Genomic DNA, 15,291 nt, shown 5'->3' with positions numbered 1-15,291 from the left:
CAGTAGAATCATACAGGACCATTCTAGCATTGTAGTTCAGTCATTCATATTGATGGGCAACTCTGGCACTGTGCAGCTGACCAGGATAAATGTTTCATGTTGTGCAGCAGAAGGGATTATAGCAAACAAAAAACTGAGAAGTTCCTTACTCTAGCCAAACATCTTGCTTAATTGCTGTAGTCCTTGCCCTTCTCATAATACTTGCTACATGCCCTCTTTGTTGCCAGATTTGCACTGAAGCATCCTAGTTAGGAAAAGCTAACTTTCAAAAGAATGAACATGGCACCTGGGGAGAAAAAATAAGTAAGCAAAACTTTTTTTTTTCCCAGTTGAACAAACCCAAACCACCTGATATCAACTGTACAGATCAGATGGGGAACACACCATTGCATTGTGCAGCATATCGTGCCCATAAGCACTGTGCATTGAAACTTCTAAAAAATGGAGCAGATCCTAAAATAAGAAACAAAAATGGTAAGTACCAAATGAAAGTACATAAAGTGTTAAGAGGAGACAAATTCAACAGCATCTATAAGCTATGTTACTTATCACTCAGCGTTCAGGGAAAATCTTACGGTGCTTTAAAAGCTTTGTATCACAAATAAAAGAAGCCCAACACTGACCAGATTGCAAGAGACTTAAGAACTGTAGCAAAATACTTAGCATATATGCTGTTATTTTCCAAACTTACCCATTCCTAGAAAATTTACCTGCTGTATGTCGTAACCATGAAATGTGTCTGACACTTGTTTTCTTGATGCTAAACACTGAACACAGGTAACAGAAGGAGTGGTAAGTTTGAAGAGGTGCTCCAGACAAAGTGACTCTTCAGAAGGTGGCTTCTAATGGGAGCAAATCCAGGAGAACTTTACTCGGATGTTATGCAAACTGCGTACTTGTCATATGATTAAAAATGTCTCTGTCTTGATATTTGTGAGTGTTCTGAACTGTTCATTTTTAGCTCTTCAGCTATAAAAATCTTAAGTAAAAGCAGAAGCCTCTCTGTGGCAAGTAGAACTCTGAAGGACAGTTCAGTGCACTAAAGTTCAGAGCCTTTCTAGTCTTCTGCCTCTGAGGAGTTTATATTCCCCAGTTCCTAGTAAATGTAGATGCTTGTGGGACCAAACTTTAATGGGTAAACAGAGTGTCAGATTGTTTTTAAGTTAAGTACATCTAGGTTTGTTTGCATCAAATTCTCATGCCCCATCTTGATTACTAAACAGATCAGACACCCTGTGATCTAGCCCAAGGTGCCGAAATGAAACTGATACTGGGAGGTAAAACCGGAAAGGTAGGAGCTTTCATATCCACTTCAAATTCCGAGGCTGTCTAGTTGGAGCTATTCCTACATGAGCTTTAATTTCTATGCAGGTTATCAACAAACCTCTGAGACGATATGAAGGTCTCCTATGGAAGGTATGTCTTATTTCCTGTTCTAAAATAGCTTGTAAAATCTCAAAGTGTGTCAGTATGTGCTTTTCTGCACTTCAGTAAGAACTGATGCATGATGGAACTTTTCAATAATACATTTGTTAAATTACTTTAGTCTGGTATATTGGATAAATTGTAGATGGGCTGGCTGGGTGGAGCAGTTACTAGATTCATGGCACTCTGACCTTAACCTCAGTCCCTAAAGTCTCCATTTCTTGGTAATTTCTGTGGCAAAGCTTAACTGTGGTTAGTTTGTATTCCTTGTCTGTGTGATGGGCAAAATAGGTTTTGGTTTGTTTCTTTTTCTTTCCCGAATAGATGTCTTTAATCTATGACTAATAGAATATCTTTCATAATCTATTGCTAATGTTTTGCCACAAGTTCTCCACCTTCTGGAAATTTTAAAACTTTGAGGGAAGATGTCAATCAAATGGTTGTTTCAAGTTTGTTTTGCTCTGATACTCAAGTGGTTATTTTTTTCCTTGCTTAAACAAAAAGGTTTCTCGATTTTCTACATAAATACTTAATTTTTATTTTCCTTAATGAAATCTTTGAAGTTTTCTTCAGTGTAAATTTTCCTAGGTATTCACTCACAATTGTAATACAAGAAACTGTTTTTAAACCAGGACTATATACTAAAGCTTGTGGAAGGTAAAATATTGTGTTTGGATATCCCAGTGTGTTTTGTTTCTTATTTGCTTTTACAATGTAGAATTTTGTGGTGATCAACAACCCCTGTAATATTAAAAAAATCAGCATTTTAATATTTAATATTTAAGTTCTAACTGAATAACAGGCTCAACAGCACTTTTGTCTTTAGATATTTCCAAAAAAGAGAATAGCACTGTAACTATGAAGTATTCTCAGGTTGCTGTGATCACCAAGATATGTAAAACCTGAAATGTGTTCCTAATGACTACCAGTTCTATGTAAGAGCCTTCAAGCTAACTCTTCAGCTGTTAACCTTACCTGGCCTTTTACAATTCTTCTGGGTTTTTTAGAGCTCACGATTTTTTGGTTGGAAACTCTACTGGATAGTTCTAGAACATGGAGTCCTTTCCTGGTATCGGAGACAGTAAGTTCTGTGTTTAAATTTCTGAAAAGCGTTTTGAATTCCTGTCTTCACTTTATTAAATCTCTTTTTCTTTTAAAGAGCTGATGCAGTGAATAATGATCATCGTCAGGGATGCAAGCATCTGACACAAGCTGTCTGCACGGTAGGAACTGAAATTACTTCTGTCTACTGGCTTTTCTGTATCATGGTAGTCCATACCTAGGCAATGAACACTTCAGCTAGGTTGGTAGGCATCCCTAGTTTATAAAAAAGGGAAAAAGCTTGTGGTGTTGCAAAAAAAATGCTAGTTCTTTTCAAGCAAAATATTCTTATATGTAAAGTGGCCATAAAGCTCCTTCACTTCTTCCTAAAGTCTTCAAGATTTAAACAAACATAAGGCTTCCTAAAACCATGCCACTTCAGTTGTGCAAAACAACTGTTTGGGGCATGTGATACAGAATAGCAAAGCTCTAGTTCCTCCCGTAGCTGTCGTTGGCTACTTGTGACTGATTGTGTAACTTAAGCTGATCTCAAGTTGCAGAGATGATCAATTCTGAAGGTGATTTTTTGAAAACTTTCTTAAATTCTATTATGCTTGTGGGTATTCCTTTTGGAAGGGGTGAACAGAGGACAGAAGAAAAACAGGCCAGGTGTCATTTATAATACAAAGGAAGACAAAGTGTGTAAGGAAAAATGCATTTCGAATCATTTCAATACTTTTTGTTTTAGAAGTAAACCTGTCCTAGTGGATTGGCACAACAAGTTCTTTTAAACTACAGTTATATATATGCTTAATACATGAAAAGTCACTCTTACTTTCCCGTATCTACAAATTCCTTAATATTGGTGGTCTTGCACCATTGCTGTGATTTTTGTCTGAATCAAGTGGTGCAAATGTAGTATTTTGACATAACCTCTATATTCTCATTCAAGATGTAAAGTGCAAGACAGCATACTTTGCAAAACTGTTCTGACCAGGTTTTGTAAACAATAGTTATTTTGTGTCAAAACTGAAGCAAAACCATCTGATTTGGAAGTAATTCTCCTCCTTGGTTACTCCTAAGTGTTCTCTTTTCTTACTAATTCATTATACTAATTTTGTGTTTTCTCCACAATGCTTTAGGTAAAATCTACAGACAGTTGCTTCTTTTCTGTCAGATGTTTTGATGACACTGTTCATCGTTTCAAGATTCCTAAAAATAGCCTTCCTTCTCAGACTAGAGAGGTAATAATGACTCTCCATCAAAGACTTTAAAATCTAATTTCCGTAATGAATAATTTGCGTACTACTTGCTGTGAATGCATTAGCAGTGGGTTCAGTATCTTGATCACCAGGACTTGGTAACATAAGTGCAGATACTGAATCTTGTAGCATGACTATAGACTAAATAGCAAAAATGGACAGATTGTCATTCTGTTTTTTAGAATTATTGCCACCCTGTTTTCCAGGTCTGTGCCTGTATTATGTTCTTAGTCTAACTACGTCTTTTTCTTTTCCATGTGGTAAATTTCTATTGCAACTTCCTTTTGTTGCACTTTCTTTCATCGTTTGTTATCCTAAACAAAAGTGTTTAATGGTACGTTCTACTCTTAGCCATCCTCCTAGATGACTTAATTATATTTTCTTAAAAGATGGGCCTGAAACAAGAGCATAACTTTTTTTTTTTTAGGGTTATTTGTAGTGTATTTACTATTGTGCTTCTGTAACTGTACTAACATGATGAAGTAGTGGTGGAGGCAACTGGAGTACTGCGTCCAGTTCTGGGCTCCCCACTAAGATGATTACAGGGACAAGAGCATCTCTAATACTAGGAAAGGCTGGGAGTGCTGGGATTGCTGAGCCTAGAGGAGAGAGGCTCTGGGGTATCTTATCAATATATGTAAATACCTGAAGGGAGGGTGCAAAGAGGGATGGAGCCAGGCCCTTTCCAGTGATGCCTGGTGACAGGACCAGAGGCGATGGGCACAAAACACAGGACATTCCCTCTGAACATAAGAAAAAATGTGAGGGTGACCGAGCACTGACACAGGTTGCCCAGAGGTGCTGTAGAGTCTCTATTCTTGAAGATATTCTAAAGCCATCTGGATGTGGACCTGGACAACCAGCTCTAGGTGGCCCCGCTTGAAGTGGGGGAGTGGGGGTGGGGGCTGGCCCAGATGACCTCCAGAGGTCCCTGCCAAACTCTGCCACTCTGATGTAATGAACAAGAAAATAATCTACCTCTTAATTATGATAGCGCTTCCGGTTTTGTAAACAGTTTGTCACACATAAGGCAGCAGACTTTGTCACAGGGATCTTGCTGTCTGAATGGAAAACCAAAGATGCAGAACACATTCCCTACAGTCTTTTCTTAATTGGTGCAACTTTTTTCTGTGTGACTTTGGGTAGGCTGAGGGGTGGGTTATGTTTGTGCTTAAAGTTTAATCAGATAAGTCTGTGACAGTCTGACCACGGAGTATCTCATCTTCAATACAGGTAACCATTTTTAATAATCTTATTTTCTGCTTATTAAGATGTCTCATGTTACTAATTTATATCTCACATCAATAGAAAATTTTGATTTTTTTCTTTTGCATGTATGCTGTTGCCTTCTGGGGATGACCTTTCAAATGTGTATTAACTCTGGGTTTTTTTGTTCAGAGTTGGCTGGAAGCAATAGAAGACCACTCTGCTTATAGCACTCATTACTGCACACAAGAACAGTTGAGTAGTGATGATGAGGATGATGATACAGTATCTGTTACAGATCTACAGGATACTTTGAAAGTATGTCTCAAGTACTTACTTGGCTCGTGCATCTAGGCTGTTGCAGTTTAGTATTGTTGTGTGTTGAAATGCTTTAGTGTACTTTTACTTCGTCAAAGTATTTCAAAAAGTTGAAATACTTTTAGTGTACAGCTAAAATTAATGATTCTTTTGTCCCATGGATGCATAAGTGCTGCTTGTGTTTGTACTGCTTACTGTCATGTACTCCTGTTCGGACTATGTGTAAAATTATGTTAATCTACAGCTAAAGGGCTGTGGTTTTCAGTTTTACCAGCATTTACTGCAAGGCAGACAGTTGCCTGAGACTTTCAGCCAGGAGAGGGAGCCTTGTGTACTCTATTTGGTGACACCAAAACTGCAGGATAACAAAAATAACCTTCAGCGACCTCTACCTCTATAAAGCAGGCAATGGAATGGCTTAGAAATGAACCTCAGGTCACATTAGATGTGTTGTACAGTGATCGCAGAGACCTGCAATGGAAATGAGTCTTCCTTGATAATTAGAGCATTCAGTCTGTTTCTTGCTTTTTGCCATATGTATACTTCTAAAAGCTTTTACTCTAAGGAAAAGTTGACACTGCCATGCAAAAATCTTCATGAGACTGAACTCCAAGTGGCTTGTACCATACCTTTTGGTACAAGAACTTGAAGTGGTTCGTGGCAGAACAGAGACGGGAGGTAGCTGGTGCTGGCAGTTCCCAGCAGCCTATGGAAGAAGATGGTATTATCTAATAGATAACTGTCTCCAAGTTCAAATGCAGGCTTGGAATAGGATCTTGGGGTGGATTCCTGCATGTCACTGTACTTGCTGTACATCAGTTAACCTATGCATTTGCTTACTTTTGGCCTCAGGTTTGTCAAAGAACAAGCATTGGCTCTTCTGGGTTTTCAAACTTTTTAATAAAAAAGGGGAGGAAATGCAAAAGTGGTACATCCAGCATCCTTTGGTGTTTGGTTTGCTATGCTAATTTAAACAAAAGCTGGTCAGCAATATAATGTGCATAAATCTTCTGTTTGCTTCTGTGACTTTAGAGGGACTTCAGGTAATTTTTTTCAGATTTAATGTATCTGTCACTGGGAATCTTTGTTAAGTTTTAATGCTCTCCAAATTTAAACATTTCAATATAGTTGATGGAGAATAAACATACACTTCCCTCAGAACAAGGCATTTCTGAACTAGCTATCCTTGCTGTCTTTCAGAAAGCACAAGCATGCCAACAAAGACTCAGTAAAGAGATTTCGGATTTCCTTGCAATGGTTAAATCTTTGGATGCTGCAAAAGGTAAAACTTATTCTTCTAAAATGCAGTTTGTTAGCAGGCAACTATTTTCTTTTAAGCAGCACGTGCTTTAATCTGAAATTAAATTGTCAGGAGCTTGAAAATATAGGATTGTCTTCCTCATTGAAAAAGCTTCAAATAAAGTAACATTATAGTAACTGCTAAGAACTAAGATTTCAGATTTGGAGAAATGACTAATAAGTACATTTATTGAAAGGAGCTTTCTGTGGCTGCAAATGTGAAACTGCCATTAGATACAGTGCTTACTGAGTACTATCACATAGGGGTTTGCTTTGAAGGTTTAAAAAGAATCTGTAGTTGGTAGCTTATTGCAGAGCATAAGTGTCCCCTGACAGCTACAAAGAGCTAGCTGTCTTACTCAAAAAAAACAACTTGTAGTGAGTAGAAATACAATGAAAGCTGAGGCATGATGGACAGGATGTGAAGTGAAATCACAAAACTATACAAGGAACTGGAGCCATGGTGTGATGGAATATATTCCACAGACTTCTGTGAGTTTTGTGCCAGATTTGAACTTCTTGGGCTTCATTTCTATATAATAAATCTCGATGTGTACCTGGATTTTTGAAGCATAACTGCCAAAAAATAGCACAGGCATCAGACTGTTAAGAGTTTAGAACCGGTTTCATTTAATGTCTGAAACATGTACACAAGTTGCTCATGTACTAAACTAAGGAGTTCTGTAAGAGTATGTAACTGTTGTTCCTTGTGAACATGAGTCCTAGTTACATATTGTGACTAAAAATTATGAAGCTCAAACTAGACAACAAGTTGTTTATCTGTACAAATCCTAGTCTGTAACAGAACAAGTTTCAGGTGGAAAAAAATTCTTCCTTTTCCATCCCTGTGGCCTCCCAAAAGGAGTCTAAACCCCAGCTTTTTCTCCATATGCTACTGTGTAAGTTACTGCATGATGTTAACGTATCTTGCACTAACTGAATTCTTACTGAATTTTTATTTCACAAAGAAAAGTAAGGTTTTACAATACATATGAGTGTTTTATTGGGAAGCCTTTGTAATTAATAATACAATAAAATCTGAATTAGTCACAAAAAAAGCAGTTTGAAAATTAGTATGAAGTGGAAAAATTTCTCTTGGGTAGATGTAGGGGCAGCTTCTCTGACCCCATATTGCTGACCTGAAGAACTAGTGAGGATACTCACTACTCTTAAGAAATACACAGCTTGAGTAACCAAAACCCATAGTAAAGCAAAACCAGATACTGTCTCTTTCCTAGAAACTGCTAGTCTTGGCCAATAGCAGGCATAAGTTCCTGTTTTCATCCTAATGAATGTTTGTGACTTGACAGGTCAGTGAACTGTTTCCACATTCATGTGTAACTTCTGTGGGTCTTAACAGAGAGAACTGCTGCAGCTCTCCCAGTTCTCACATTAGGTTGATGTGGTATCTTTAAAGTATTTGACTCCCCTGGCTCCAGAAGAATGCAGATTTCGAGTTAAATGTTCTTCCATGTGGAACATCTCCTAAAAGCTTTTGAGTAATAAAAAAGGCTACCTTAGGACCTGTACTCACTCACTGTGCTGCCCCTTCTTCTAGAGGTGCTAGCTGTTCTTGATAGCTGCTCTAAGTAGAGACCCCTAATTCTTAAGTCAGTAGTGAGATGTGGTATCAGACACCAATTAGTGTGTGGATATGTACTGTATCTTGTCCTGCATGAGCAGTATAAGTTGCAAAATATTCAAGAACTGTCACTGCCAGACTACTTAGTCTATATTGTTATGACATCAACTTGAAGCACCTGTGTTACTAAATGGTGTCAACTGATCCTGGAGTCTGTGGCCTCTAAATGAACCCTTATTTTAATTGTAACAATTATGCTTCCTGAGAGAATAGTTTGCATGACTTCTGAGGAGTTGCTGCACATCATAAATCTTCAAAGATGAACTCAAATATTAAATAACTTCTACTGGCTGATTGGGTTATCATGGTTTTCTGCTGGTTCTAGGCATGTAGCTGCTGCTATAAATGGTCACAGAAGTCAGGATGTGAGGTACTGTTGCCCTGCAAGCAGTGCTACTTATCCAGAAGATGAGTCCACTAAAATAAGATTTCCTTCCCCTTTTATTGATCAGTGCACTTGTAAGTCTCCATCTATTTTTTCAAACCTAAATCTTCAGCTGCACTGTGGAAAATTTTTTCTGTTCTATGTAATACTGTGGCAGAAGGCAAAAGGAGCTACATTTCTCACTTACATTAAACCAGTGCAGTTTCCTTTGTATTTGAATTCTGTCAGCTGGCAATTCTGAGGCTTTTAGATCTAGAAAGTGGTTAAAAGGAGATTGTTGCTAGTAACTTTCCAGTGTGTTGCTGTCATAGCTTACTACCTCTGTTTTCTAAGCCATGCTGAAAGAGAAACTTGATCCATTCATGTGCCATTTATACCAGTACTAGGGAAAGAATGCAAAAGAAAGAACTTACGTTCCCTCCGTGCTACTTTTCCTTGCCCTTTCCTCACACAGATCTTGCAGTTCACCAGCCTTCCTGTAGGATATGAATGTTATACCTGTATTACTTGGAGGAAAAAACAATTAAAAGAATCCTGCAATTTACAGTGTCCCTCTAATGCTACTAATCTTTTGTGCTTTCAGGAATATCTTCTCCCCTCCTGCAAAAAGTTGATGTGGTCTCTGAAGTATCCCAGGAAACCTGTGAGGCCCTGGCTGACTGCCTCAACCTATTTGCAAAGCAAGAAGGGGTATGTATTGTGCTGCATGAGTCTATAAAGGGTTGAATGGCTTAGTATATTTTGCTAGTTCCCTGATTACCTGTTACAAAAATAAATACGCAAACACATAGATCTTCATATTGTTGGTAAGCTGTCCTTTTGCATGCTGAATGTGATGAAAACTCATGCTTTTAAAGAAAGAGTAGCTAAGTTCCTCTACAAAAGGATATCTTACTATTGAGTGTTCAGAAGAGACACAGATTTTTCTTACAAACTACTGCTTGTAAGGTTCAAACTGAATGCTTGAATTCAATAAGGCAGTTGCTTTGCTGATTTGAAGGTTAAAATGTTGAGATATTTTTTTTTTCTTGTACTGGCTAACTGAATTGTTGAACAATACTGCTTCTGAATTTGTTTTTCAGACCATGTGCTTGGTGGGTGTGCAAATGCTATCTATTGAACTTGGCTTTCCCAGTGACAAATGTATGGTGTTAAACATCATGCAAATGCTTCAATTTGCAAATGTATGTCAAACTGATTAATTTATGGGGTAGGATATCTGGTGTTTCTCTCCCCTCTTGAAGATACCTTAGTCCGTGGAATAAACTTGTCTTCCTGTTTGTAGTAACAGTAATTGCTTAGTTAGGCTTCTGTTGTCGTCAGTAAGCTGTTTCAAAATGAGGTTTGTGTTGGTGCTGTTAGTCTTCCAGTTCTTTAACAGTGAGCTGCAAACACTGGCTCCATTGTCTAGGGCTGGTTTAAGATACATTTTTTTTTTTCCCTCATTCCTTTCCAATTCTTCTTGTCTTCAGTCACGAGTCTTCTAGACTTGCTTGAGTCAAACTCTGGCAGAGTGGAACAAGCATTGCTTTTTTACAGTGAGGGTTTTTTTCTTTAAGAAAATCTAATATTAAAGTTGACAGTTCCATTTGTGGATGAGGGGGAAATTGTTACAACAGTGGGTGTATAGTGTTAGTTAGTATTCCTTAACTGTGTTGGCATCTTGCTTCAAGCCAGACTAAAATAGCTTTCCAGAGTAGAATATGGCAAAACATATGGTGAAATTGTAATTTCACCTTACTTGAACTTGAACAGTCTCAGTAGGTGTTGTAGAGGCCTTATTTTAATCTGGAAGCACTAGGTTTCGGCACAGAGGGATAGGCTGAGGTGTGAACTCAAATTTCCACCATAGCTAGTGAGATCAGTTGGTCATGACAAGGCAATGTGATTGTGGAGAGTTTTGCGTCTTGATATTTTTAAACTTAAAACTATTGCAATTCCAGAATGTAATATAGGCTTTTAAAGATGCCAGAAGCTCATGAGGGAAATTACAGCAGCAATCTCTTCCTAAGACTTGAACCTTTCCAAAAAGTTATGTTCCTTGAGCATTACTGTTATTGAACCCACAGCATTTGGGTTTGTTGTCCATTGTAAGAAAAGGCCCTGTTTTTTGCCATTCAGTGTTGATTTCTAGGCTGCAGTTCTGCTGGCATCGCAAAAAAAATATATTGGGTTCTGTATTGACAAGTGATAGGACCCCAATTAAATGCTTTAATATTCCTTCCAAGTAGATAAGTATCAAACTCTAATATAAAAACACTTGTGTAAAATACTCTAAAAAAAAAAATCTTTAGTGTTTGTTTCTCTTCTGATCATGATCCTCAATAATGAAGTTAAGGCTTAGGTGTTGTCAATGTTTGGGACCAACTTCCGTGAATGCTCTGGCAATAATTGGCTGCTGTCGACTTGAAGCTGCTGAATGACCTTCAGGAAGGATAACTCTGCAACTGTTGTCGAAAAGCTTCTTTCCTGCCTGTCCTGTTGTCTCCAGGCAACTGTTTGACTGCAGCTTGTCTTACAGGGGCTTCCTGTGAGTAGAGAGGAATTAATTGCTCCATGAGACCTTTCAGTTGTAGTGTATGTGTCCCGTGAAATCTGGTTCCCTCTAGGACGAACATTTTCTCAAGCTTCTTGGTACCTTTTTTATCTTGCCACTTTAAGGAGAATTCTTTTCCCCTCTAACTTAAATTGTCAGCATACCAGAAGCCACTGTTTGACTAATGAGGAGAGGCTGGGCTGCTAGCTTCTGTAAGGATAACCCCAGCGAACATGCTTTGTCTTTTAGAGAAAACTTCTTTGTTTAGCCCATTGCTGCGCTGTGTAAATTGTAGCGTAAGCGTGCAGCCTGCAAATGGAACTGCTAATGCAGCACTAAAGAGGAAAAAAAAAGACGGCGAGCTCCAGCCTCCTCCGCTTGCCTTAGAAATGGTGCATGAGCGTGACCGCGGAACGCTCCATCTGTCCGGTGCCGCTCCTTCCCCCAGCGCCGCTGTCCGCGGCGGCGGGGACGCTTCCGAGCGGCTGCGGGACAGCGCGGCCGGGTTCCTCGCCCGGGGGCGGGCGCTGTGGCCCGCTGCGGTGCCGGCTGCGGGAGCGGGGTACCCGCAGCGCCGTGCTGCCCGCCACCCGTGCCGGAGAAGGCGTGACCTCGCCGCCCCGCTCGGCGAGAGCTGCTGCGACGCCGCAGAGGGGAGCGGCGACGGCGCTTCCAAAAATAGCCCACTGCGGCGGGGCTCCGTGCGGGGCGGCCCGGCGGGCTGCGGGACCCGCCGCGGCCCATGAGCGGCGGGCGGATGGCCCGGCCCCGGCGGCGGGGCGGGGCGGCGCGGCAGCGCTCGGCCTGTCGGGCCATTTTTAGCCGGGCTGGGAGCGGGCCCGCCCCGCTATTTCGGGTCGGCCTCCTCCGCCCCTTCTCCGTGCCCCGCGCTCGGCGGGACCCGCCGGCCCTGGCGGGGCGCGGGCTGCGCGGCGGGCGCCACCCCCCGCCCTGCCCGGCCCTGCCCTGCGCCGCGACGCGCTGCGCGCCCTGGTGCAAGGTGAAGGGGCCGCCCGCCGCGCTGCGCGCCCCGGCACCGCCTGCCGCTGCTGCCGCCGCACGGCTCCGGGTCCGCGGTAGGTGCTGCGCGCGGGGGACCGGGTTTGGCTTTTCCGTGTGGTTGGGTGGGTTTTTTTCTTGACATTGGGATGAACCCTTCAGAGTCAGGCGGAGATGAGCGCAGATACTTCTTGCCGAACAGTTAAAACATGTGAGGGGGGAAAAAGGAAGGTAATTCGATTGCTTTAATGTGAGCATTTATTGAGGCGTTTGTGTCGGAGATAGTACCACTCGAAACGTTTTCTGCAGTGACTTTGGCACAAGGTTAGTAAGTATTGTTGCAAACCAGGACTTCCCTTGTACTATGTCTAGCAGATACCAGAACCTGCATTCCAAGAGCAGTTGGATTTTAGTATTTTTATATAGTTGTAGGAGAAGTTTAACATAAGGTTTCTTGCACGCTATTATCTCTGCTAGATTTTCTGGCTGAGTTTGACATTTATCTCCAGTACTTGAGCTGCCAGCACTGAAGCTGTATGAAAGGTACCCTTTAAAGGAATCAGCTTTATTTTTATTTTAAACTTGCTTCTTCATTAACTAATGCTAGATAAAGCGTGCTGATGAATATCCTGACTCTTCTAAGTTTCACTTTTACTATCAAAGGTTATATTTAACAGTAAATTAAAAGCTCACATTGCATGAGTTTAGAACAAATAACAATTGTAAACTGACTTCATTTGTAGTCTGTTTGATCTTCTTACTTTGCAGGTAGTGTCATTCCTTCCTTTTTTTTTTTTTTTTTTTTGTGGGGTGTGTGTGTGTTTTTGAAAAGGGCATTTGTTTACAAGCTGATGAAAAACCTCAGCAAATGAGATAAGGGATTCAGGAAAGGTTTCTTCATTTCTTGTTTTAAATGGGTTCTATACTCAGCTAGGGAATCTGTCGTAACAAATTAAGCTTGTCACTTTTAGAGAAACTTTAAGGTCAAAATGCTGTGGGTCATAGTCCTTGAGTTTAGTTAGGTTACGCCATGGTAGAGATTATCTCTTGCATATATAACTGATGTACTATAAATAAAAAAATGCATGCAGTTCAACTAGCAAATATTAATCTCTAGGAGTTCAGTGTACTGCCTTAATTTGTTTCATAATTTTTGGAAATGTAATTGAGTGTCCGAGGGTTAGATGTGGCTGTGTGTTTTTTTGTGAATGAATGCATGCATGCTCTTCGGGATACAAATAATTGTCTTTTATTATGTGTCTGGTTTGTGGTCTGGGAGACACGTGTGGCTGTTAAACTTAGACCTACTACCTTACTGGATTGTGAATGAAGAAGGTGCCTGTAAACTGTGTCCAGGTGACTCCTTAATAAGACTTTTTGTTACGTTTCCATGTGGAGGTGAGGGGAGCAGTGATGACACCCTGCAGTCAAGGGAATACTATTGATATGGGCACTCTGGGCAAATCTGTCTAGAAAAATCCTGGAGTCCATCAGCAGTCCTTTTTTCTGCCACCTGGCAATGCAGTCAGCTATGCTAATCTCTGTAAGGTCTAGGGAGCCTTCAGTGTGTGGGAGGGAGAGATGAAGAGGGGTGAGGGACTCAAAATCAGGGAAGCTAAGAAAGAGGTTAATTTTGTGATTTCAGAGTTAGGTCTGGGGATCGTGTCATGGCTGACTGTTGTACTAGACCTAGAACCATAGAGTCCTTAGCCTCTCAATCATGGCACCAGTACCTGTGTTTCTCTGCTCTTTTCTCCTTGAGCTTAGAAACAGATGACAGCCTTTTTTGGTTGGTTTTTGGTGTTGGGTTTTATTTTTTTTTTGCTTTCTTTCAATCATTGGAGCACAACAGAGCAATTCTGTTGTCAATTCTGTTCTGCAGCTCTTGCTTGAAATAGTGGAAATCAAGGTGAGACCTCAGTGTGTCAAGGCCTGTAGGCAATGCCCCAAACAACTGAAACACTGTTCAGCTTGCAAACTTGGGGAAAGGAGAGTGGTTTTCCAACAGCTGATAATTGCACTCATTGATAATTGTTGAGAAACTAAAAGTGTGTCTGCACCAAGAAAACCTGTGCTGGCTGTATGCATTTCTGACTTGTCCCTATTTCTTCCCCTCCCCTCCAAATGAGTAGAAGTGTCCTAGAAATACCTAGTGCACCTTTAATCTTATTTGAAAGTAACAAGTTCATTGGAAGGTTCTCTGTGCTCAAACAGGTGCCCAGGTAAAGATTGGTATTTTTCCCTTACACAGAAGAGCATGAAATATAATGCGTTACGTACGGGTCATGTATATGCATGGCATGTGGGAGAACAAAGCTACCGACAGGAAAATCATTTGGCAGGTGGTTTCTCCTACTAGAATGGTGGCAGGTCTAGTCATGCCTTGATGATTCTTGCTGTGCTCATTTTTGGGTGCTGTATATGCGTTTGTCTTTCATATGTACTAAAGCTCTAAAGAGAAGCTATTCAAATCAGAAGAACTTGATAATTAAACGTTTGCAGATGGCATAGTGTTCTTGCTCTGGAAGCATTTTCTTTCTGCCACTGTACTGCAGGCTTGCAGATAGAAAACGAACTACAGGTCTGTGAAGACACTGTCCTTATCAGCACTATGTAAAGGAAGCAGTTTAGTGAGTCCAAAGTGTCAAGGAAATAGGGGAGTTAAAGAACATAACTTTTTTTCAAAGACTTTCCTAGAGCAGCCAAGACTGAATAGGTCACCAGAGTGGGCAGAGAAGCTAAGCAGCAGCTTAGACAGAAGCTTGTTAAAATAACAAGTACTGGGATTCCATTTAGGGGAAAAATAAGTAAGTATTCCTGCTTTTCTTTTATTAAAGGGTATTGTGTGTTGACAGAATACTTAAATTTTGAAGCAGTCTATAAGATCCTTGGTTAAGTGCTGTATACAGAAGGCTTCTGAATGGTAGACGGTCCTAGCTGACAGAATGACACTTGGATGTTACTGTAGGGCAAAAGATGAATGCTACTGGTCTTTTTAGCACAGCAGGGTCCCAACTTCTGGGGTCTGTTTTTTGTGTTATTGTTATTTTTTTTTCCTTAAGAGTGTGTACTTCAGAAGTTAACAGTTTTCCTTGTAGCTGGTGATATGGTTGCCAGTAGATTATATTCAAAGTTATGTGCTAATATCTAGCAACAGTGAAACTGCTGCTGACTTGGA

The 15,291-nt window shown here is 40.5% G+C and overlaps 1 protein-coding gene across 3 annotated transcripts in view; it reads left to right on the top strand.

Moving 5' to 3' along the window:
• The window catches only part of OSBPL1A (oxysterol binding protein like 1A), a 78,069-nt gene that overhangs the window by 18,139 nt on the left and 44,639 nt on the right, over window positions 1-15,291 (top strand). For all 3 annotated transcript variants that reach the window (XM_040586940.1, XM_040586938.1, XM_040586941.1), the window contains 9 exons: window positions 330-474; window positions 1,224-1,291; window positions 1,372-1,416; window positions 2,433-2,506; window positions 2,585-2,648; window positions 3,609-3,710; window positions 5,127-5,252; window positions 6,453-6,534; window positions 9,162-9,268. In XM_040586940.1, coding sequence (XP_040442874.1) covers window positions 330-474; window positions 1,224-1,291; window positions 1,372-1,416; window positions 2,433-2,506; window positions 2,585-2,648; window positions 3,609-3,710; window positions 5,127-5,252; window positions 6,453-6,534; window positions 9,162-9,268 — 813 coding nt within the window. The remainder of the gene's footprint in view (window positions 1-329; window positions 475-1,223; window positions 1,292-1,371; window positions 1,417-2,432; window positions 2,507-2,584; window positions 2,649-3,608; window positions 3,711-5,126; window positions 5,253-6,452; window positions 6,535-9,161; window positions 9,269-15,291) is intronic.

The sequence above is a fragment of the Falco naumanni genome, chromosome 3 (assembly GCF_017639655.2).
Source record: "Falco naumanni isolate bFalNau1 chromosome 3, bFalNau1.pat, whole genome shotgun sequence".
Taxonomy (NCBI): Eukaryota; Metazoa; Chordata; class Aves; order Falconiformes; family Falconidae; genus Falco; species Falco naumanni.
The sequence above is the reverse complement of the archived record's forward strand: the minus strand, read 5'-3'. Positions and strand labels throughout refer to the sequence as shown.